Source organism: Trachinotus anak, unplaced genomic scaffold, assembly GCF_046630095.1.
Source record: "Trachinotus anak isolate AG129_WGS33_773 ecotype Australia unplaced genomic scaffold, CSIRO_AGI_Tana_v1 ptg000002l, whole genome shotgun sequence".
Classification (NCBI taxonomy): domain Eukaryota; kingdom Metazoa; phylum Chordata; class Actinopteri; order Carangiformes; family Carangidae; genus Trachinotus; species Trachinotus anak.
Window position 1 is genome coordinate 16,366,725 of NW_027273853.1, and position 24,610 is coordinate 16,391,334.

The 24,610-nt window shown below is 40.9% G+C and overlaps 1 protein-coding gene across 7 annotated transcripts in view; it reads left to right on the forward strand.

The window, feature by feature from the left end:
- The first annotated feature begins 77 nt into the window (after positions 1 to 77).
- Positions 78 to 24,610, forward strand: part of LOC139634974 (serine/threonine-protein kinase WNK1-like) — a 29,561-nt gene continuing 5,028 nt past the window's right edge. The window contains exons 1-24 of one of the 7 annotated variants that reach the window (XM_071501831.1): positions 78 to 294; positions 2,045 to 2,098; positions 2,192 to 3,304; positions 10,427 to 10,599; positions 10,898 to 11,118; positions 12,811 to 12,968; positions 14,350 to 14,438; positions 14,528 to 14,747; positions 14,915 to 15,016; positions 15,196 to 15,574; positions 15,704 to 15,858; positions 17,492 to 17,575; positions 19,095 to 19,130; positions 19,607 to 19,738; positions 20,956 to 21,035; positions 21,150 to 21,312; positions 21,398 to 21,514; positions 21,838 to 21,951; positions 22,066 to 22,114; positions 22,199 to 22,342; positions 22,684 to 23,705; positions 23,799 to 23,873; positions 23,994 to 24,113; positions 24,210 to 24,531. In XM_071501831.1, the coding sequence (XP_071357932.1) occupies positions 2,504 to 3,304; positions 10,427 to 10,599; positions 10,898 to 11,118; positions 12,811 to 12,968; positions 14,350 to 14,438; positions 14,528 to 14,747; positions 14,915 to 15,016; positions 15,196 to 15,574; positions 15,704 to 15,858; positions 17,492 to 17,575; positions 19,095 to 19,130; positions 19,607 to 19,738; positions 20,956 to 21,035; positions 21,150 to 21,312; positions 21,398 to 21,514; positions 21,838 to 21,951; positions 22,066 to 22,114; positions 22,199 to 22,342; positions 22,684 to 23,705; positions 23,799 to 23,873; positions 23,994 to 24,113; positions 24,210 to 24,531 (4,756 nt within the window). In that variant the 5' untranslated portion in view covers positions 78 to 294; positions 2,045 to 2,098; positions 2,192 to 2,503. Of the gene's footprint in view, positions 295 to 341; positions 749 to 792; positions 1,074 to 2,044; positions 3,305 to 10,426; positions 10,600 to 10,897; positions 11,119 to 12,810; positions 12,969 to 14,349; positions 14,439 to 14,527; positions 14,748 to 14,914; positions 15,017 to 15,195; positions 15,575 to 15,703; positions 15,859 to 17,491; positions 17,576 to 19,094; positions 19,131 to 19,606; positions 19,739 to 20,955; positions 21,036 to 21,149; positions 21,313 to 21,397; positions 21,515 to 21,837; positions 21,952 to 22,065; positions 22,115 to 22,198; positions 22,343 to 22,683; positions 23,706 to 23,798; positions 23,874 to 23,993; positions 24,114 to 24,209; positions 24,532 to 24,610 lie in introns of those variants that run through there. The other 6 variants (XM_071501822.1, XM_071501840.1, XM_071501848.1 and 3 more) reach the window with 6 other exon arrangements.

Sequence of the window (24,610 nt, forward strand, 5' to 3'; positions counted from 1 at the left end):
ATATTTTTTAACAAGGTGCTTCAGATTGATGTGTGTATGTTATGGTTATGATTATGAGGTCATTCCTTACTGGCGCAGGCGCTTTCACAGAAACCCGTTTCTTCGTCAATATATAGCAACTGAAAGCGAGCCCACGAATCTCAACTTTGATATTCACTAACTGAGTAACGCGTCCGCTGCACACTTAGGGATAATGTACATCTGTTCCCTTTAATACATGCGAGGACAGGTTGACGCTGTGTGGACAATTTCAACGCCGATGACCGTCGGCTGTGTTGTGGATACGATACAGAGGTAGGTCGCTGTCTGCCACCCGGCACCACTAGCTTGGTCGTGAAGGGCTACAAATGCTAAAACTGTTAGCAAGACCAGGCTTAGCAACAAACTGCAGCTAACGAGTGTAACGTTATCAAACCGAAACAAATGCTGTGTAGGTAGTGTACCAGACAGCTACATGTTGTCGTCGTGAACCAGGTAGTCAGGGTGTATTTTACATTGTGCGGTAACAACAAACGAGGCGTCAGTGTTATTAACCCCTCAGATAATGTCAAATTGAATGGGGGCAGTTAGGAGGTGGGTCTAGCTTTGTAGGCCATCAGTAAGACCCGCCTTGCTAACGTTAGCTAGCTGCGTAGCACTGGCGCTATTTGTCAATGTCTGGTAGCTTTTCAACCGGCGTCACATCGGAACGTATCCGGTGTGTTAGCTGGGCTTGCAATGTCAGGGATGGAAGGTGGACTTGGACACGGTAAAGTTGTCAATATATAGTAAACGCTTATTGCTAACGGTTATAGATACGTCAAAATGACAATACGAGGTAGCTACTTGAAGTAACTCGAAGCTGTTTCTAAATCCAGGGCGGAATGATTTTAAATAAATGACGTGACAGGGAAATAATTAATCGTTCGTTAACGTTTCACTGGTTAAGGATTAGCTAACGCCAGCTAACTAGCTCTGTGCTAGCTGTGGTCGTTAGCTGGCTAACAAAGAGCCGTTGCTCCTCCTTGCTTTGTATGCTCGATGTTGCCGTTTCAAATGGCCCCTGTGTCACTTATAAGGCGATGAAAAAATAGGTAAATAATGCGAGGTTTACGTTTATTTAAATGCGTATTTAATTAATTTGAACTGTCGTTTGTTTTATTCATCTGGATGTTATTGTCGCTAACATTGCCAGGTTTCGTCTTGGCATTCTAGTTGTCAATGCTGGTAATGGCTGAAAACACGGAAGGGTATAGATGACTAATAAGTAATAAGGTTGTCATTACAAGCCTGTGAACAATTACAGAAACAATCGCACTAAATTGCACCGATTTTTTTGCAGCAAAAGCTAAAATATTTTTAGGTCTATAGCTTTGTGCAGCTTTAACGTTCAGTGTACAGTTTCAATATTGGACTTAATTTTAGTTCAAACTATATTCATTAACGGTACATATGATATGTTCTTCATACTGGAGACTGAAAAACAATCAACTGTCAACTGTGCTCAATAAGTTGTTTCTGCTCTTAAACAACTGTGAGGCATTGAGACATTAGTGTGTAACTCTTAAGGGCTCTTGAACGCATTTGGGATTTGTCATGCATTGCATACTTACACACTTATTTATCTTATACACTTAATATAGTCAAATATTTAATGCTTACTAAATAAATCAGTTGAATGGTTTATCGATTGGGCTCAGCTGAAAAATACAAAAACATTTAGCAGGACCTGCACTGAAACCACTTTCAGGGTAAACATGTCCCCTACTGTATATTACATGTCCTTTGGCAAGACAGCAAATTGTATTAGAGAAGGGGAACCTGAAAGCCGGATTCTTCATCATTTATCAAAAGTGTATCACAAAATGATGGTGGTTCAGTGCAGCACAGTAAAAATGCATGTGGTGTGTTTCAGTGGTGCTTATGTATAAACTTTTTGTATACTGTAAATTCTACTTGTGAACACACAAGACTGGTCTCTTTCAAATCTTGTTGACATTTGACATAATGTTGGTTACTTTCCGAAACATGACAGGCAGCCTTTGTTTTCTTTATTCTCTTGCAGTGAAACTGGACTTGAGAGTATCTGGAGTGTCTGGCCATCCTACCATTGCCTACAGTAGGAAGCTTGTTGCCTGTTGCAGGCTGTGTGCATTTGTTCCTCACCAGTGATTCCTTATGCTTGATAGAAGCTGCACCCTGTGTCTTACAGGATGGATGGTGTGGACCTAAAGAGACTTGTGTATCAACATCAGCACTCTGTGTTCTGCTGTGGTGTTCAATCTTTTTCAATTTACAAGAGAACACCTCCCATCTTACAACTCCAGTCTCTGCACTATATATATATAAAGACCATCTTTGAGCAATAAAAAAGACAGCCAGAGATAGTGTAAGAATTTCTGTCTTTTTTCTTTTTAAAGCACAGATAGATATTGCTCATATAAGCCTGTATGATGGACATGGAAATATCCTTATTTTAATTTTTCAGTCATTGTACCCCCTTACTCTTATTGTGGGTGGTGGGATGTCGGAAAAGCCAGACGACAAAATGGTGAAGTTCCTGGCTCCCCCTCAGAAGAGTGGAAACGGCCCCAGTTCTGGTTCAGATTCGATGGTGAGTGAGTGCCGGCCAGCAGAAGTGAGGCGCCGGCATCACACCATGGAGCGTGATCGATGTAACCCTGAACACCGTTTCTTGCGCCGCAGTGTCATCAGTGATTCCAATGCTACAGCATTGGCCCTCCCTTTACCCAGCAAGATTCCCATCCCTGCACCTCAAGGGGTACAGCTACAGGAATCTGTCCCCCAGCGACAACAGGCTTCTGTTGCTGCCAATTTGCTGAGGACGGAAACATGTTTAGTTCAAAATCAGGAGTCTGCTGACAGTGGAAGAGGAAGAGAAGAAGGAAAAGATATAGAAATAGCCAAGGAGGATGTAGTGCCTTCAGACCAGGAGCCAGCCAGTGTACAAGATATCTGTGATGGAGAAGTGGTGGTGGTAGCCCACGCTGCACCATGCTTAGGAAGAGAGTTGCCAAGTCAAACAGAACCTGAAAGCACCACTGAGGTGAAGGCACATCATGAAGATGTACCTGGGGAGGAAGAGGATAAGGACTCTGCTAAGGCACGAGCAGAGGCAGAGCTGAGAGAAGCTGAGAAAAAAGTACAGGATGACATTGAAGAAGCAGAGACCAAAGCAGTAGGAACATCACCGGATGGGCGTTTCCTAAAGTTTGATATAGAAATTGGACGTGGCTCCTTCAAGACTGTCTACAAGGGCTTGGACACCGAGACCACAGTGGAGGTGGCTTGGTGTGAGCTGCAGGTAAGAAATTGGGATAACCATTGTTCTTATTATTTACCCTCCCTTATCGCTATTGCTGTCATTTCAGTACTTTTTTCACTTTAATCCTGTACACTAATTCAACACATTAACAGTTAAAAGGACATCAGTTACTAATGTTCTTTAATTGAGTCACCTTAGTGTTGCATTCTCTTGCAAGTGATCATCTCCTTTCATTAAGCCCAGCTATACCAGGTGGAATAGAGCCAGTGCAATTTCCCTCTGTGCTGTTACCTGTGCTACAGCCTCTGTCATTTCCCCTCTGAGAGACATGCCTAGCATTGCCCTTTTTATTGTTTTACATTGCATTTGTCAGCAAAACATAGCAAAAACTCAAAATTCTGCTTTTTTGCTACAGCTCAGTCCGTGCTGATTGGCCTGACTGCAGTTAAGATTAAATATCTTGATTAAAAGCATCTTCTTCACCATAAGACCATGGGAAATTACCAGAGACTGTCAAGGCTTGTATATTCAATGTTTAGAATGGACTAAGGAATATCTAACACTGAAAACACAGGAAATTTCCCTGCGCTCAAGTTTAGTGTAGACTTTTTTTCCCCATTGTACTGGTAGCTTGTCCAAAAATTGTAGCTCTGCTGCCTGTTCAGTTAGTTAGTTCAGTAAAGCAGCTATATGGCCAATAGCAAAGTTTGACCTCATTCACCACATGACTGTTTGCTTTTACTGTCACGCTTTCACCCCGTCATGAGAGGCACAAGCCTCACACAGCAGCACATTCAGCTATGGCTACACATGCACACTGGTTTCAGAACAATGTGAAGACTGGAGGCACGTGCCCCTCCCCCCCTCACAGAGAGTGACTCATGCGCATGCTCAATGTGTTTCTGCTCCGAATGCTGTTGAATGTAAAATGGGTCACATTCCTGACAGAGGAATCTCCTGTGTGAAATGCAGCAGGCTGGCTTTGCCTGCCAAGGCCTGCTTTGTAGCTATCAGTCCACTTTCCATCGTTCTGTTTTTCTCAACTCTTTTAATTTCAAGCAACTACTGCTTCCTTTGAGGTTGTATACGTCGTCATTCTTGTCCTGTCCTTTTTTTTTTCTTTTTCCTTCTGAACTTAAAGCAACTTACTTTGGTCAACCACTGTAATATACATTTAAAGCTCTGTGAAATTTGATTTTTTTTTTTGTCTCATTACTCATACTACCTACTTTGTTAGTATACATTTGACTTCATTAATAACAAGGTTTTATGGTGTGATATGTAAGGTACATGTTAGCTGATAGGTGGACATCACAAGCTACCAGAGCCAGTTGACTAAAGTGATTTTCAGTTTCTTGTTTGAATAATTAATCAATTAATTATTTTTCACATTTTTTTTTAACTGAAGGTCGGAGCATTAATCAGTATGTTATCAGACAGAAAAATATCCTTGTGGTCTCCTGTGACTTCCTGTGGACTAGTTTGAAAAGGCCGGTGAAAATCGTGACTAAAACGTACCCCATATCTTTGTTTGGCTTGTATAAAATGATTCCCCTTGGAGTAGGATTTAGCTGCGTCTTTGTCAGTTACTTCTTGTATCGAGAGACTGAGCCAGTGGAAAGAGGGGATTTATTGAAATTCTTACAGTTGAATGAGATCATCTTTGTTTAATGCTTGTGGCCTGTTGTGAAATATGAACGTGTCACCTGACACTCTCATTCTCTTTCGTTCCTGCCAGCTAAAGAGTTTCAGTACTTGGAACGGCTCAACTACACAGAAGCTGAAATCCCCTAATACATGCTTGTTAAAGCTGTCCCATGATCACACAAGTGGCAGTATCAAATTCCCCATACATCCTTAGGGCATATTTATATATTATTTTTCTAGAATATAGTGTACAATACAATGTATGTGTAATACATTTATTTCTGTAAACATGTTCAGTTTAGTTTCAATTGTTCAATGTCTTTTCAAACAAATACATAATTACAGCCCTTTCCTCCTAGGTGCATTTGACAGTAATTAAAGTGTATTGACCTTTTTTTACTTTTCAACTATGATTTCATAAAAAAATGAAGATATTTTCCTAAAAAGTAAACAAATTCAGGACAACCTGTAAAATTTCACTGAAAGAAAGGTGTAAGGGCTTGTTCCATTAATACATTTATTGTTTTGTTTCCTGTTGATGCTTGAATCAGTGATGCAGAAAGTAATCAGTTTGTTCACTGGGAATTTGGAAGCAACAGCAGAACCCGTGCCTGTATGCTAATGAAACCAGTCTAACAGGTTTTCCCTCCTAAAATCCTTTAATCTTCCTTAAACATGGCAAAAATTCCAGACCTACACTAGCATTCCTGAGAGGCTGCAAAGCCCATCACAGGCCAGAAAACCAACATTGCTATTCTCATTTCCATACCACAAAAAATATAAATTTAACCTGTGGGTGCTCAAAGGAAAGTGTATTCTTTGAACTTTTGAAATAATAACACAATTTGTTAGTGACTATATACACAAACATTAACATTGGTACCAAATTGGATAACATAATTCTGTAGTAGTAGTAGTAGTAGTAGTAGTAGTAGTAGTGATATTTCATACTGAGCCAGAGTGTTTGACTGACTGACATATCAATCCACTTTGCCTTCCCTCAAGCTATGCTGCAATCATGACTAAAACTTTTAGTGTATAAAGTTTAAATGAAATGGCCCTGGCTTAGTCAGTCTGAGAAGCCATCTGTCCAAATCGTCTAAGAATTTCTAGGCGTCCACCCTTTTTCACCCACCCATAAGCCCCCTACATTTGTTTCTGCTCTTACATTGCAGGCATGTCTGAACAATAAGTAGGTCACCACAGAGAGGAAGTTGAGGAAAAAAGAGGAATAAATTTAGGTGCCTCCCCTTTCTTGCTCACTCATCCATCTTCAGCCATGTCATCTTCCACTCATTTCCTTCCCACCTCCTTCCTCTCCAGTAGTGGCTGAAGCCAAACGTTGAAAGATGAGGAAGAGAACCAAAGGCATCCTGTCAAAGTTATGGGAGCTGCGTGTCCAGCTGTACCAGCTGACATGCTGTAACCAAGTAGTATAACAGTGACTCATCTGTAATTACTCTTAGTCTATAAAAACGTGCCTACAAATGTATAGATTATAGTGATAATACACCACATATATATATTACATTCTGCATATATTATCTGTGAGTATAGGCTTTTTTCAGAAGAAGTCAGGTGGAAGTGCCTTTCTTTTGAATTTTTTTAAAAAATTTGTTTAAGCTTCTGAATTATAGAAATCAACTCTATCACACTCAACATAAGGTGAACATTTAGTGGCTGTCATCAACAGAGCATTTTCAAGCAAAGTACTTTCACCGTTCATTATGTTGGCTTTATTTGTGCCTTTTTTGACCCCCCCCCCCCCATTAAGTTTTCTTTTCTACACCATTAAAATCAGATGAATAGACATACTGGCAGATGAGAAATGGCCTGGATCCGTCATCTTGTCATTTGCTGACAGCTTGACTAACATTCACAGTGATATTTGACCTCATGGTGTCTTGGTAACAACAATCATTTCTTCCCATAGAGACATACAGCACTTAATGCTTAAACTAAGTAACATTTAGGATTGAACTATTAAACATGGCTTCTTGGTTTTCAGACGTTACAGAGATCTTAACCAGTGTTACCCAGAGGGCTCCATCTAGCCCTCAGTGTCAACCTCAGAGCAGGGACCTGACAGAGCCAGCCCTTGGCATGATCACAGACTTTTTTTGAACTCAATCTATTTTAAGGGTTGTTGAGTTATTTATCATGGCCTTTGCCTAGGAGCAGTATTTTCTGGTCTGCTTTGGTGATACTGTTGTTAACTGGCATTAGATGTGATTCACATTAGATGGAAACACCATAGGTCATGAAGTTGTTCAGATAATATTGGGACTTAGCGATTATGTTTTAAATTAAAATAACAATATTAATAACAGTACAGTGATCTACTGTTATGAAAACTCCTTAATTATTAATTTGGATGATGTTGGTTTGTAGTTGTATATTTTTGGGTTGCCCATCCATCTGTAAATCTGTCGGTCCAACCCTCCATCCGTCCCATTCTCGTGAATGCGATATTTCAGTAATGCCTTGGGGGAATTTCTTCAAATTTGGCACAAGCATTGGGCTCAAGGTTGAACTGATGAGACTGTAGTAATCAAAGGTCATGGTGAGCTCACAAAACACAATTTTGGCCTTGAGATTGCAAGATCTCAGGAACTCTTTAAGGGAATCCCTTCACATTTGGCACAAATGTCTACCCAAGGATAAACTGATAAGATTTTGATGGTCAAGGGTCAAGGTCACAGTGACCACACAAAACATGTTTTTAGCCATAACTCAAGAATGCACACAGCAATTATGACAAACACACAAATGGTAAATATTTTGTATGATTCTGGATAAACAGGGATGTAACCTGAAACTAGTCTTAGTGGCAGAGGCATACAACTGCGAAGCATGCATTCTAGTTTCCATGTACTCTTTCTATCAGTTTATCACATTCAGAGAGGGCAGTATTTTACAGCTGAGTTATGATATTGCAGAGGCAGTGGTGGCAACACAGCTCTTTAGTGAAATGACTCATGCCCACTTTGTCAGATAGAGCTGCTGTGGCTCAACTGCAGCTGCTGCTGCCCTCCGAGTGCCTGCCAGGTTAGGTTTTGTGATTTATAGATACCATGCATAACATTTCTCTTCCTCAAAATGGTATGCAGAATATGATGGTGCCATTGTTTGTAGAAAAATATGGGCACAGAATCTATAAAAGCAAATGCATACAGAAGCAATAAAACAGTAATTGTCAAATTAGTTCCTCAAATACATGTTAAAATGTGATGATAAATATTGTGACATAATCTGGACATATGCATGGATTTTTTTTCCCCCATGTTTTTCCATTTGCCATTTGCTCATCACATGACTAAAATGATCTTATCTAAACCTTTTATTTGTTAAATATAAGTAAATGAGAGGGAGAAAATTAATTTTGATAGGTAATCATAAAAGTAATTACAGAAAGTATTTCTGTTTGTTTCCCTTCCATTGTTCAGTGAATGCTGAATATTTGGCCTCTCCACTCAGGTTTGGGGAGGTACCAGAGACTGCCAGGCACTGGTGACAGTAAAAGCAGGACATGGCACAGGCCAAATCACTCTTTCAAGTGACAATTAAAGATAGTGTGATGTATGTCCTATGATTGCAATTTATGTACATCTACGTACTTAAAAGTGGCTACATGTAGCTAAGAGTGAAATATTTTTCTGTTTTCTTTCTTCTGTTTTGTGTAGGTCATCTGCCATCTGTTAAGTAGATTTCCCAAAAAATGTGCTCTGTTAGGTCAGTTTGTCTTCACAAATTAGCACTTGATTTCTTCAGTGTTCTCTTTGTAGAGGTTCAAGTAGATGTCAGTTAAGCAGGTGAATACCTTTATCTTATATCTTACAGAGAATGTAGATTTAACTGGTTTGGATTTTTAAAGGGAAGACATTTGTTTAAATGAGTTATCAGAGTGGCAGCGTGTCTACAGTAGAAATGCTGTCATTGATATAGCAGTTTGGTATGTGCGGGGGTTGGGGTGCTGCACACCCTAGGCTAGGAATTCTGAGGCTGTGACTGCTGCAGTGGATATTTTGCATGACTGTTTTCACATGATGTGCAGAAAGACAAAGGGGAGCCACTGCCCCACTAGATAAATACTCTGGAAAGTAGGTCAGTTGCTCCAAGTAGATGTTGGAGCCTCCATTACTTGCCTATCTTCCCTCACCCTCTGTTTCTTGACATTGCTCCCTCACTCAGTGTCCTCTCCTGCTCCTAATTATTTACATGTTTCCCTTCAACTTCTCATTTTGTCTGCCCTACATTGCCCCAGACATCCAAAATATTTGCAGCAACGTTTGCTGTCAGTCACTGAAAAGTTTTCTATCTTGTGCTGACACATACACGAACTCTAACATTCAGTCTCCATGGGGATCCAGCAGGCTGAATTTCCTGGACAGCTTGGCCTGTAGCCATGTCTCTGGGGTTTTTACTGGGCTTGTCTAACTGGTATTGGTTAGCTGCTCTATCGACATGCATGTTGTAAATGTAGGTCATCCCAGGAATTACTCAGGAAACTTGAGAAGGGTGGTTGTACACATTCCAGATTTTTTTGTTAATACGCAGACCCTACAAAACGCATTTATGCCAATCCTTATTTATGCACCAGTCAGTACATGGAATGTTAAATCCCACAGGGCAGAGAGCTATAAGGTCTATGTACATTTTGCTATGATTCATTGACAAACCTGTCAGCTGCCAGACAGACAGAATACAGGCCTTGGTGAGCACAATGTTAGTTTCATACTGGATACAGTTGGTATTTGAAGAAATATTATATCAATATTAATATTGATTATTGTCTGTTGGTGTTTATATAGTGAATAATGCTACACAGTCTAAATTAACAGAATGGACCAAGCCAGAATCATAGTCCTAATAAATAATCCATTGGCAGGCATTACCATGTTGTGATGAATATTTTATATATTTATATTCAAATGAATAGGAAAGTGGTCTCAGACGTTTGGACCTCACTGTATGTATATGACATGGTATAATGTGTGGTGTGTGTCTGTTTGTTTTTAAGCGTCTGTCTGACAGTCTGTACTGATTTTTACTCATTTTCAGTCATGCTGTGGCTTTTTTCTCGTCTTGGTTTACTTGGAATCTAGGACAAGGCTAGATCTGTTTCCTGCCAGAGAAAACAGGGCCGCATTACCTGTGCCCCCAACTGCATGTGTACTTGTGTCAGAGTAATTGAACAATTTTAGGTCTAGAGAAGGAACTTTATATGGTAATACTGTTTTTTTTAACCTCTTAAAAGGCATTTTTGAAACTGTCAGGTTGTCAAACCTAAAATGTCAACTTGACTGTCGATTCAAAAAAGATTTTTTCTTATAGATAGATACATTCAGATGCTGCATGTATCTGGGAAAATTAACTTTACATGGCCATTAATATTAATATTAATAATCTTCATTATTCATTATTATTATCTTTTCACTACTGTATACATCAAGAAATCCTGCTGTCTTCTGTGTTGTGTGAAATCTGAAAGTATTTCCATTTTGTCCCTTGCAGGATCGTAAATTGACTAAGACAGAGCGACAGCGCTTTAAGGAGGAAGCAGGGATGTTAAAGGGACTACAGCATCCCAACATTGTCCGTTTTTATGACTCCTGGGAGGGACCCTCCAAAGGCAGGAAGTGCATTGTACTGGTCACTGAACTCATGACATCTGGCACTCTCAAAACGTGAGTCTCAAAGTTGGCAGTGCAAACGAACACATTGATACAGGACTCACTCACTACACTAGGGCTGTATTACATATGTTTCGCTTTTAATAAACAGGTGATCTAATGTGACTTAATGTAATGTAATTTGAATATGCAATTGAATACACAAGAAAAAGTGTATTTGTACTTTTAGTTGCTTTCATTGAGAAATATACAGGAAAGACTACATTTCCTAGCTGTATTTGTTAAATGTTACCTTTGATACTTTGGATGCAGAAAATAGGTTGTTTGAAAATTCCGATCTGTTTACTTTTAGATATCTGAAGCGTTTTAAAGTGATGAAAATTAAAGTGCTGCGGAGCTGGTGCAGACAAATCCTCAAGGGGCTTCACTTCCTTCATACTCGGGCTCCCCCCATCATCCACAGGGACCTTAAGTGTGACAACATCTTCATCACAGGCCCAACAGGATCTGTCAAGATTGGAGACCTTGGACTGGCCACACTCAAGCGTGCTTCCTTTGCCAAGAGTGTTATAGGTACGACTCCAAAGTCATTTCTACCTCCTGGTCTCTGTCCTGCTCTGGGGCAGTACCTTTTCTGAGGTCATGATATACTGTTTATATTGAAAACGATGATGTTTAAAAAGTTATGTTCCTTGTTTTTCCTCGTTTACTTGTTTTTCTGACGATGTGGTTCAAAACAGACCACAGCGTTTCAGCTGTCTCTCAAACCACAGCTCAAATGGAGGCCAAATACTGTGGTAATCTTAGATAACCACAAGGCTTTCACTCTCTGAACTCACACAGTATTTGGTCATTGTACAGAATAGTCTGTTCTATGTTTCTCCAAAAAAGAAAGAGGGTTTTTTTCCAGGCACCTACTGAATGTAAGTAGCGCCTAACATTTCTCCTACTGTTAAATATTAATATCATTATTATAATAGTTGTCATGCCTTCTTGCAGGCTAACCTGGCCATGGCTAAAGGTATGGCCTTTGCTTCTGTCTTAGACTGGTCTTTGTTCTGTGGTTTGGAAATATGTGGTCTGTTTGCCAGTTACACCTATAATGTTTAACATCTCTTTCTATGGGTTTGCCTCAACAGGTTTTTTTTTTTTCCCTAGTGTTTGTCTCTTACTGTCTTTTAAAATATTGCAGGACCGCAGAATCTTTATGCTCCATCTTTGTGTCCAGGGAGCTCTCCCAACTTTCTCTCTGTCAGCCTTTTGTCTTTGATTTTTTTTGTTTTGTTTTTATTTTGTTTTTTTTTTTTTGTTTTTTTGGTTTTGTTTTGTTTTTTTACTTTCACATTCTTGGGTATGTTTTTAAAATGTAGGCTCTAGCCTCAGCTGTGCCCCATTCTGCTGTTTGGAATGAATAGGGTACTGCTGGTCAATGAGTAAGTATGAACTTTTATGGGCCTGGTAAGTGTGACAGTGTGCTGTAACACACATCAATATCAAAAACAATTACACTCAAATAACCAAATCAGTTTTTCTGTGTAAGACCTCGTATTGAATGTAAAATTATCAATTAACTGAACAAGGCTAATGTGCAGGGACACACTGCTCAGCACAGTAACTAGCTATGGGATCTGCTTCTCTCAGCCTTGACCATAACAGTTTCTTCCTGCAGGTCAAGAGGAGATGGTAAGTCAGTCTTCGAAAGGTGAGTCTATTATAGAGGGCAATGTTAATGTGGTTGAAAGGTAAGGTCTTGACAAAAGTTATTTCCATAGCTAGTCATATTTCTCTTACAGAGATCATTGGCAGCCCTTTGGAACAAATCACACTGTATTCTGGCCTGGGTATCATTCTCAAGTGCCTAATACTAAAGCTAATTTTTGAACAGTGTGAATAACATTTATTTTGGCTAACAAGTGTGGTCTGCACATTGGTAACCTCAGTCACATTCTTACATTGTAACATGTTAAGGTCTTACACAGACAAACACGTGCCTTCTTCTCTGCAGTCTAACTGAGCCCAGCTTCTCCTTCCTTTTTTGTTTTCTGTCTCTTTTTTGCTTTCCTTCCCCTTTTCTTTTTTTTCTCTCTCTTCCAACTTTCACCTCACAGGTTCTACTCCAGGAGATGTCAACAGGCTGGACACTCTTCTCATCCTCCTCTTCCTCAACCCCTCGCGGGTTAGAGGAGCAGAGGGGCAATGGGTTGTGAGAACCCCACTCAATCAGTAAGGGAGTTCGAGAGTTCTGAATAGTTGTTTTGATTTAAGGTACCCCTGAGTTCATGGCGCCTGAGATGTATGAGGAGAAGTACGACGAGTCAGTGGATGTGTATGCCTTTGGAATGTGCATGCTGGAGATGGCCACCTCAGAGTACCCTTACTCAGAGTGCCAGAATGCTGCACAGATCTACCGCAGAGTTACCAGCGTAAGTCTTCTTTTCAACCATCCATGACACCCCCCTGCCCTGCCTTCACCTCTTCCTATGTGCCAAGAAGGCTAGTGTCGCATTCTGGAATAATTTAATATTCCTGCTGTCACCTCTGTATCAAGCTTATCTGACATTTCTATCTTCTAGTATTGTATTTCACCTCTTGAGTGTGTTCCTGTATCTCCCTGATGATTTTCCCTTTGCCCTGTTTCAAGAACCCACAAACTTTGAAAACCTCCAAGAGAAACCATGTTATCTATTACACCAATAAGCCCCTTTACTTCACCTCATGCTGTTTTTCTTTTTCTTCCTTTCTTTCCCTCTGGATTATGTTGAAGTATGTTGGTTAAGCATGTAGACCTGAGGCGTGGATGATTGATAAGCTCCAGAACAAGCACAGTCCTGCTGTTTTCTTCAGGGGTAATATTTAAGTCTTGTGATGATGGCAGTAACTGTCATAAAAACACATATCTTTAGTCTTATTCATAGTTCATACTGGCTTACTTTTGAAATACCTAGTCACTAATATGATTCATGCACATGAGTCATGCAATTACAAGTCTCATAGGTTATCAAGGTTGAACTTGTTCCTAGACTGCTATCTAAAAAGTGCCTTGAGATCTTTACCACTACCCTCAGTTTATCATTAACTGCAAAGCACAAATACTGAAGTCTGTGCTACGTGATTCAACAGAGCATTTTTTATTTACCCTAGTGCAAAGTATTGAGTTCTTAGCTCTTAATGAGCCACAAATAGCTCATGCTGCAGAGCACCAAACAAACTAGCCTCGGTTGAGAAACAAAGTACTATTGTGTTGGTAAGCCTACATTTAGGCAGTGTAACATCCTCTGTTTTTACAGTAGTATTCCTTTGAGAGATGGGCTGTTGTTCTTCCTATTTTGTCATTTCAGCTCAGCTGTTCAGCTCTCATCCATTCATCATCATCCGTTTTCCTGTAGCACCAGGCAGTTTCCTGTTGCTATTGGCTCAAATCGTCACCTCTCATCAGCTGTCCTACACCAACTTACACCCTCCCTTTTCCATCACTTGACATTTTACAATATTCAAGTGCCAACAGACAGAACGCATAGCATCCTTTTAATATTGTTTGAAAGGATTTGTGTGGAGATTATGTTTCTTAGAAGCAACCTCCTGCATTTCATACTGTGAGTTTTGAGATGTATTCCGACACAAAACTGAAAGAGAGTTGATTTAAGGTTGCAATTATTTTAGTCATCTGAGATCTGACAGATGTTTTAGTGGTACTAATTTAGGGTCTATGAGCTAATAAAGACAAGATATGGGGTAGTATCCAAAACAAGAAAAGGTCAAATGAGAAGGTGACCATTCTCATTCAGCATTTTGTGTTTCCCATAGGGCGTGAAGCCGGGCAGCTTCGACAAGGTGGCCATTCCTGAAGTGAAGGAGATCATCGAGGGATGTATTCGCCAGAACAAGGATGAAAGGTTTCTAACTTAAAGAGCACATATAACAAGTTGAGGGTAGTAGAGGTCTCCAGGAAAACATTTGCTCACTGTTTGTCTTCTCTATTTAGGTACTCAATCAAGGACCTTCTGAACCATGCCTTCTTCCAGGAGGACACAGGGGTGCGTGTGGAGCTGGCAGAAGAGGATGATGGAGAGATGGAGGCTATTAAGCTGTGGCTGAGAATTGAGGATATAAAGAAACTCAAGGGAAAATACAAAGACAACGAAGCTATTGAGTTTTCTTTTGACCTCAACAAAGACGTCCCAGAGGATGTGGCTCAGGAAATGGTGAAGTGAACTTTTAATGTCCTAAACACAAATATCAACATCTCATTAATACTGTCACTCATAAACACTGCTTGACAAATGAAACGAGAAAATGAGTTTTAAATGTTTTCATCACTATCTATTGAAATATTCATTGCTGAATTCTACCTTATATCTTTGTGCTGTAGGTTGAGTCTGGTTATGTGTTTGAAGGTGACCACAAGACCATTGCGAAGGCCATAAAGGACAGGGTGTCTCTAATTAGTCGCAAGAGAGCACAGCGGCAGCAGGTGTGGCCATACTGACCATAGTGCATTTTGTGTTATTTATTTTTACTATTTGCTTAAGTACTTTGCTTGAATTAATGTTTCAGTCACAGGATGTTTATAATTGTTCTGTGATATTCAAGTGTTGCCCATTAATGGTCTCTTGAGAGATATTAACACATTTGGTGCTGACTGTCTTGAAGGTCAGAGAAGATCAGGAGAAGAGAAGGCTTGAAGAAGAGCTGCAGAGTCAATTACTGCCAGCACAGCAACCAGGCCAACAATCTAGCGCTGAGTTGCCTCAGTCCCACCCAATGCCACAGCCTCCTTCTTATGTCCCTTCACAACCAAACCAACACAGCACACAAATGTCTGTCCAGCCTACATCTCAGCAGAGCCTTCAGAGCTCTAACTACAACACTTCTCAACCAACCCAACTGACTGGCATGGTACAGGGTGCGCCTTATGTCCCTCAGTCAACTGGGCAAGTCCCAGTTCACGGTCAGAGTGTGGCCACCATCCAGCCAGAGTCAGAGGATCCTGAAACTGACCAACACCAACAGCTACAGCACACTGGAGGAGGTGTGTGTCAAAGATGATTTATGGTCAAATGCACCTACAGCCCATTATATAATAAAATCTGTTGATTTTTGAAGGTGAGTGCATTTAGAGTCTTGTCATAAATTAAACCTTCATTTCCTCCTCCTACAGCAGGTCACGTGGGAGACAGACTACCAGGTCCCTCCATCCTTCCCGAGGCCCAGCCTCCTCAGCCAGGAATGTCCTACAGCTCCACTTCATGTCATGTCACCCTGTCATGTCCACAAACACAAAATGACCAAATGCAACAGCAACAGCTGTCAATGGTGAGTCATATATTAAATGGGACATAATCTTGTGTATTGAAAATAATCAGATGTTTTGTAGCATACCTGCGGAATGTGCTCCTCAGAATTAGGTATATATTAAAAAAAATTAAAACATACAGTCTAGATTTTTATATGTTTTACCACTTCCACACTTATCCACTTCCCACCAAGAGACATGTTCAAAAAACTGAACCTAGGGTCTTGGTCGCTGAGTGGTAACTTTACCTCAGCATTACCACATGTACAGCTAAGGTCAAAATTATTAGCCCCCAATGAACTATGGAACATTTCCCTAAAATTCTGCCCAATGTTTGCATCATTCATAAAACTGTGCATAGTCAAACTTTCATCAGTGTTAAGTCCTCTATTTAGTACATTTGGGAATGTAAAATAAATCTTCAGGTTTGCTTTATACCAAATGTAGTGAAAATTGAGCGGGTCAAAATTATTAGCCCCCATGTGATATTTGTTTTTGCTTTCAAACCACACCTGAGCAATCAATCAGCACTGAAATCTACTTAAGGGGCTCCAGTGAACAGGGCTAGTGGCATTTGAACACTTGATTGAGAGGGACTACTCCTGGTAAGAAGTAAGAAATAATTTCATCATGCCAAAAAGTAAAGAAATCAGTCTGGAAGAAGATAGTGGATGCTCATCTCAAGGAGGAAGGGTATTCTGCCTTCTCCAAGCATTTTGCAGTGTCTCGAAAAGCTGTGCGTTGCATCATTGCAAAGCACAAGGAGACAAACTGTTAAAAACAAACCTGGGCATGGTTGAAAGCGCAAAATCTCCAAAACTTTGGAGAGGAAAATAGTAAGAGACGTCAACAAGAATCCCCAGATCTCAGCAAAGATGATATTTGCTGAATTGGACTTCTGGACTTGATGTTTTTATTTGGCGAAGGAGGGAAGCCGCCTTCAACCCTAAAATCACAGTTCCCCCAGTAAAACATGAAGGTGGAGCATAATGCTGTGGGGCTGTTTTGCTGCCTCAGGCACAGGGAACCTTGTTCGGGTGCATGCAATCGTGAAAAAATAAGATTATGTTGACATTTTGAAGAATAATGTAAAGAAATCTGCTGCCTCTCTTGCTTTAAGTCACCTCTGGGTCTTACAGAAAGACAATGACCTGGAACATACATCTAAGTTGGTCCAAACCTTTTTGAAGAACAGTAAGTGGCCCTCTCAGAGCCCAGATCTCAATCCTATTGAGAACCTGTGGTGGCAGCTCAAGGTTCATGTCCATGCTCGAAAACCATGCAATTTGGATGAGCTGGAACTTTTTTGCCATGGAAGAATGGGCTAAGATCCCTCACGAGACATGTGCCAACCTAGTTAAGAACTACCATAAAAGGTTGTTGTCAGTTGTTATTTATAAAGGTTATACTATTGACTATTCATTGTCATAGGGCTAATAATTTTGGCCTTGTCATTTTTGTTTTTTCTTGTTTCAATTCAGCACATCAGTAAAATGATGATGATTTTATAAAGGGGGCCAATAATTTTGACCCTATGTGTACCACTTGGACTATATATCTTTGCTCACAGAATTTAACTCTCTAATCACTTTATTTTCTTCTTTGCTTTATTTTCTCCACATGTGCTGCTATTTTCTCTCTGTGGTGTGCAAGGTTCAGCCCCAGATACAAAGTGTCCAGCCTGAAGTTGTTCCTGTTGCACCCACAAGCCAGTCTATTACAGGGGCACCTTCACAGGTAAATGTTGTACTGCATGTCTTAATGATCTTTTAAAGATCAGCTTAACACCGCCTGAAAAGCATTATTTCACTGACCTCAGGTTAAAAATTTTCAAATCTTTTGCAGCTAACAACATAGCTTACAGTAATGTCAGAATGTACTGATCACACCCTAAGTACCCTTCTATATAACGGCACTAAATGTGAACTCTACACTCTCAACAACTGTAGGTCAGCAAAAACATGATTTTGAGGGGGTGTTAAATAAACCTATAAGACCTACACTCACTGCCCACTTAATTAGGTACATCTTGCTTGTACCGGGTCGGACCCCCTTTTGCTTTCAGAACTGCCTTAATTCTTCGTGGCATAGATTCAACAAGGTGTTGGAAACATTCTTTAGTGATTTTGGTGCATATTGACATGATAGCATCACACAGTTGCTGCAGATTTGTCATCTGCACATCTATGATGCGAATCTCCCATTCCACCACATCTGAAAAGTTCTCTATTGGATTGAGATCTGGTTACTGGAGGCCATTTGAGTACAGTAAATGCTTGAAATGATTTGAGCTCTGTGACATGGTGCGTTATCCTGCTGGAAGCAGCCATCAGAAGATGAGTACACTGTGATCATAAAGGGATGGACATGGTCAGCAACAATACTCGGGTAGGCTGTGGCATTTAAATGATGCTCAGTTGGTACTAAGGGGCCCAAAGCGTGCCAAGAAAATATTCCCCACACTGTTACACCACCACCACCAGCCTGAACAGTTGATACAAGGCAGGATGGATCCATGCATTCATGTTGTTGACACCAAATTCTGACCCTAGCATCCGAATGTTGCCGCAGAAAGACTCATCAGACCAGGCAATGTTTTTCCAATCTTCTATTGTCCAATTTTGGTGTGCCCGTGTGAACTGTAGCCTCAGTTTCCTGTTCTACGCTGACAGGAGAGGCACCTGGTGTGCTCTTCTGCTGCTGTAGCCCATCTGCTTCAAGTTTCGACGTGTTGTGCATTGAGAGATGCTCTTCTGCATACCTTGGTTGTAGCGAGTGGTTATTTGAGTTACTGTTTCCTTCCTATCAGCTCAAAGAAGTCTGGCCATTCTCCTCTGACCTCTGGCATCAACAAGGCATTTTCACCCAGAGAACTGCCGATATTTTCTCTTTTACCAGTTTCTGAAATATTTATACCATCCCGCCTGGCCCTAACAACCATGTCATGTTCAAAGTTACTTAAATCACCTTTCTTCCCCATTGATGCTCAGTTTGAACTTCAGCAGGTCATTCTGACCATGCTTACATGCCTAAATGCATTGAGTTGCTGCCATGTGATTGGCTGATTAGATATTTGCAATAATGAGCACTTGAACAGGTGTACCTAATAAAGTGGCCGATGAGTGTATAATCTCTGCATGAGGCAGCTGCATTGAAAATTGTTAAGTGTTCCAAATCCCAGAGTTTTCACTAGTTTACCTTTACTTTTATTCTCAGGTTTCCTGCTCTTACCCTGTGTTATTTTTGTTTCTTATAGTACGGAGTTTACTACCAACCATCGCTCCCCCCTCAGGTAGATAAAATGTCCCATTTTCCTGTTACCGCTTATAAATACTCCGACAGCCATTCCGATAATATGTTCTGGGAAACAAAATAAATTTAATGGCTCTATTGGTCTGCATGGCAGACTCAGCCTTTGTGGTCAGGTTTTACAGATCTTTGGTAAGTTTTCACTCAGTTGTAGTACGGTGTAAAGAAAGGAATTTATGTAGAGTTGACATTAAATGTTTACCGATCAATACTTTGACACTCCGCGCTGTCATATAAACAAATGGTCTGATTTATGCAGCTGTGTTATCCAATGGGTAAGTGCAAGTGGCTGTGGAATAGAGTCAAAGGAAAAAAAAGATTAAGATTAGAAGGAAACCAGATTTCAGGAAGTAGCTTAAATGCCACAGTGAATGTGTGTCAGTTTTTATGTAAACATCATACCTCTCTGATTTAATTCCTATTTCTGCCATTCCATCTTTGCCCTTTCTATTCTTATAGATTCCCACCCAGCAAAAGATGATGCCCCCATCCTCTCAGTCATCTGCCCCCCAGCAGCAGCAGCCGGAGAGCAGCTCTACTCTTCAGAGCTCCACTCTTCCACAGGCACAGACTGGAGCTCAGCAGCTACAGGTGACACACACACCTCCTCTGCTCATACTTAAAATCCAAATTTCTCTGCTCTTGCTTTAAGACAGCAACTGACATTTAGATTTTTAACTAATTATTTCCACTGTCGCTTGACCATACTACAGTATGAATTTCATGCTGTCCATTTTTGTGTTTGCATTTTTTCTTAATCTTTTTTCTTTTTTCTCTGAACACACAACTCTCTTACTGCATCGGTCCCCTTTTTTTTCCCTCCACTCTTGCTTCTCTGCATGCTGCTTATTCCTGCATGACTCCTAGTCTTGGGCCAATGATCCAAGTCCTCTCCTGTCTCCTCCACTGAATGCAGAGCATCTGTACTTCCTCTATCAGGCCTCATGCCTCTCTGTTCTGCAGGTACTCTACAGAGCACCAAACTAGTTTGTGTGGGTGTATGTGAGTTAGGTGTAAATTATGTGGTTCACACTTCCTTTTACAGTTTCTCTTCCTGAGGTATGTTTATGGTGCACAGTTTACATAATTTTAGTAAATTTATGTTAAATTGAATAAATACATACTTACATACATACATAAAGCCTATTATAGGGGATCAGTAAACATGAGTAAGATAAGGAGGGTAGTATAAGCTCAAATATTTTTTTTTATATATCTCGATTTTTATGTCTATATCAAGTTAAATGCCCATATGACCATAAGGCAATATATACAATTTCATAGCTCACAAATTTCACTTGGAGTTTAAATTCCTCCATGAAAACAGTAACAGTTTCACAGTTGAAAGAAATCACAGTATTATAATCACCAACAGGGCTTGAACTGGAAATTGATAGAACAGCAGTAACCTCTGTAAACATAACTAATATTCAAATAAGCACAGCAGAGGAAAATGGCCACACTGAAGGGAATGGAATGAAAACTCCACTGCACAGCAATATTTGCACTCTGCCTGAGAGCTGAATAATGGCGTCCTTTGCAGTACCCAGATGCAGCAAATTTCACCAGGTTAAACAGCTCCATCTGGTGGATGCTATGGTGTAAATCATTACATTTGCTGTCAATAGTGAGCATAAATGGGCAAAATAGATTTAATGAATGAATAGGATCAACATTTAAATAATCATTAGTTTCCGTCGTTTGTATAAATAATTTCAAAATAGTGCACAAACAAGGATTTTCAATTTTGAGATTTGCTTTTGACATTAAGCACTTGATCTCTGAATTATTTTTTTTTTTTAATTCAGGCCCCTGTGAGTGTTCCTCACTCAACACCAGTGGAGCAGCCAGCAGGATCTGCAGCTCTGGTTCCACCATCTGTAGAAAGGTGAGAAGGAAGTAATTTGGTTTTATTTTTAAAAAGGACGTTTTTTTTTTTTTTTTAGCACCATACAACGTGTGCAATCTCTCTCACCCTCTCATGGACTTATGTCTCTTACAGCTGCCTGTCAGATGCAGCTTCAGGTCTTAGTGATGGCAATGATGGAAGTTCTACGTCAGGAGGTCGCCATGAGGGACGCTCACTGAAGCGCCACCAGAGGCGATCCGTACGCAGCCGCTCTCGCCATGAGAAGACTGCAAAGGCCAAGCTAAATGTTCTCAGTGTACGGCTGTGACTTGATGAGATTGAGATTCTTTCTTAAGATCTTTGTTGCGTAACAGAAAATGAATTAAATGAATGTCTTGCAGATCTCTAATGTGGGTGACAGAGTAGCAGAATGCCAGCTGGAAACACACAACAGGAAGATGGTGACCTTCAAATTTGACCTTGATGGTGATAATCCAGAGGAGATTGCACAGATCATGGTAGTTGTGGTTCACTAATTTTTGCCACTAAACATTTATACACATATAATACATGCTGTATATTCACATATAGTATATGGTTCCGCATGGCTTCCGTATACAAAATCCCATTTAAATGGGAACTGCCAATGTTAATTAATCCACTGTAACGGATCAAAAAACAACAGCATAAGACACATTAAGTTAATGTTGCTGTTGTTTTTCCTTTTCAATATCTGCTGCCTCAGCCACTGACGATGACCATGACAAATATGAAGCCATTCCATGGAATGTATATATAGTTGTAAAGTACAGTTGTTGAACTTTTTTGCTCTCTGTTTCAGGTTGTGAGTGAGTTTATCTTGGAGAGTGAGCGGGAGTCCTTCATCGAGCAGGTCCGTGAAGTCATAGAAATGGCAGATGAAAAAGGAGAGGGGATGAAGGAAGGCTTTCCTCAGGTATTTCTTTAGTCCACATCACCTTAGCCAGATGACAGTTATGACTATTTTGATCCATGCCCACTGAACCTGAAGAGGTTATGACCTACATTTTATCTCATCTCATCTTTTCAGATGAGTGATCTCCAACAACAGCCTGAGCTTTCTGTTCCCATGCTGCCAGGTTAGCAAACTATAGCCAAAAATACAGTGTTAACTGTCTAATTCCTGTGTCATATCTGACCTTTCTTTTGAACCTTTCTGTCAGGTATTTCCCCCAGTACAACAAGCCAGGTGGTGCATTCAGCAGGACGAAGGTTCATTGTCAGCCCAGTGCCAGAGTCGCGTCTTAAAGAGCAGTTCTTTGGAGCTTCTTCAGCTAATACCTCCTTTGGAGATGAGCCCGCCCCTGGTGAGAGAAGTGTTTGTTTTATTCTCTAAGTCACTGTATTGTGTCCGCTTAGATTACAGATGTGTTATTTATTTATCATTTTTAAAAAGTGGCTAAAGATTAATAATGTAGCGCACACACCACTCAAAATATGACATATTTCATTTTATTATAATATTTTTTCCAAAAGAGAAAAAGTCACTGAACCAATTATAATGAAAAATAAAAACTTTTTTGCCTGATTATATAGTCTTACATAGCTGTTAACGTAAGCTGTTTTCACATCACATATTTCTCTTCATTTGTCAAATTTAATTGAAATAATTTTCATATAATTACTCACTACTTTTATTTTTTTCTAGCTCCCTCTATGACATTGGGCCTTTCTCTGTCCGCTCCATCTGGGACCCTCCAGCAGGCTTTCAGTAAGATGAAGTCAGCCCGTGTCCAGAGAGGCAGCACCATTGATCCTCCTGCTGCTGAACAAGAACTAGGCACTGTCCCGTCTACTGAGCCTGGACTTGGCCCAAACTCTAACAATAACGTGGTTCCTCCAGAAGCTGTAGCTTCCACCACTAGCACAACTTTTCCTACAGTGTCTCTCCCATCTACTGCATCATCCTCACCACCTTGCTCAACTGGAAGGGTTTCCCCTCCACCTATATCCACTCAGTCCCAAACTTCTGCTCCTCTCATCAATGATCCCAGTCCACCTCCTCAGTCTTCCCATGAAACACTACCCTCACAACTTCCACCAGCTGCCAGCATCCCTTCCTTGTCTTCTACCATTTCTCCTCCATCGGCCCAGACCTCTGTCCCCACAGCACCTGGGCCTCAGCTGAGCAGTAGTTCTGTCTCTGTCTCTTCTGTTGCATCCAGTACTACTGGTGCTGTCCATGCGTCAGAGCAGCAGCCTTTTAATAGTGCTGTTACATCCTCTCAGACTATGAATTCATCCATCCATGCACCACAACATACAACCTCCCAGTGTCAGCCTGTTCCCATTTCTGCTCAGCCCCCACCTCCTACTTCATCAGCTAATCAGAGTCAGGTCCAACCACAGCCAGTGGAGTCAGAGGGGGCTGAGCTCCAGACAAAGACTGCTGGTAGAGATGACATCCAAGCTCTAGATAAGAAGCTACGATCCCTCTTTAAAGACCAGAGCACTGCCTCCTCAGCATCAGTGGATCCCAGTCAGAACACAGGGACCTCCTCTCCTCCCACTGGGACTTGTTCCCCTCCACCTGGAGCCGTCCTAGTGCCCCCATCTAACCTACCCCTCACTTCTGGGGTCCAAGGAGTCCAGGGTCCTACGACTACCCCAGGACAGGGTATTACACCGGCAGGACATGCCCATACCCCTCCAACTAAGCCCAGGGCGCAGGTTAGTGAAACCTGCAGGATCCAATAATCAATCCCAAATGCACTTGAATGCTGTTATTTGTATTTTGACTTCTTTCTTTGTTATACTTTTTAGACTTTACCTGCTGGTTTTGATCAAGCTGCTACTCCACCCACTGACCTTGTACCCCCTTTTCCTGGACCAAATCAGGTGAGGTCTACATTGTCACCCAATAATACATGCTCTATTACTTCTGTAGATTTAAAGAGCACAAATTTTTGAGTGTACTACTTAGACTGTTCCTTATATCCTGTTTGTGTGAATCTGCAGTCACAGCAACCCCTGGGTAATTTGGACGCCCAGTTGAGGAGAGCTCTGAGCCCAGAGACGGTTCAGGGAGGTAACAGGGTCCAGCCTCCAGCAGCAGGTTTCACTCTGGGACGTTTCCAAGTAAGTTCTAGACCCATCTAAAAATTATTGTGGTTAATTCAGTCTGAAATGATTAAACCTCAAATTCATTCAAATTACCTCCTTCCTCTTTCTCAGGTATCCGTTGCTACGGATGGTGTGTCCAGCAGTGTTCCTGATCCCTCCAGTATTGTTTCCTCGTCCTCTCTCACGCCGTCCTCTACAACTTCATCCTCCTCCTCTTCTTCTTCCTCTTCCTCCTCCTCCCCCTCAAGTCCAGAAAATACCCTCCATCGGTCATCGTCTCTGTCCAAAGGAGTTCATGAAACTGACACTATAAATGGATCCTCATCTCTCTCTGCTGATCCTGCCAGTCAGCCTACCACTATTGGGCGCTTCCAAGTGTCCACAAGCAGCAATGCCACAACTGGCTCTAAAGTGGGAAGATTTTCAGTCACAGGTGCGCACCAGGTTCACAGTAAATTTATAAAAGCTTAGTAATAGAGACTAGCTTTTGTAAACTATTTTAAAGCCCTCCT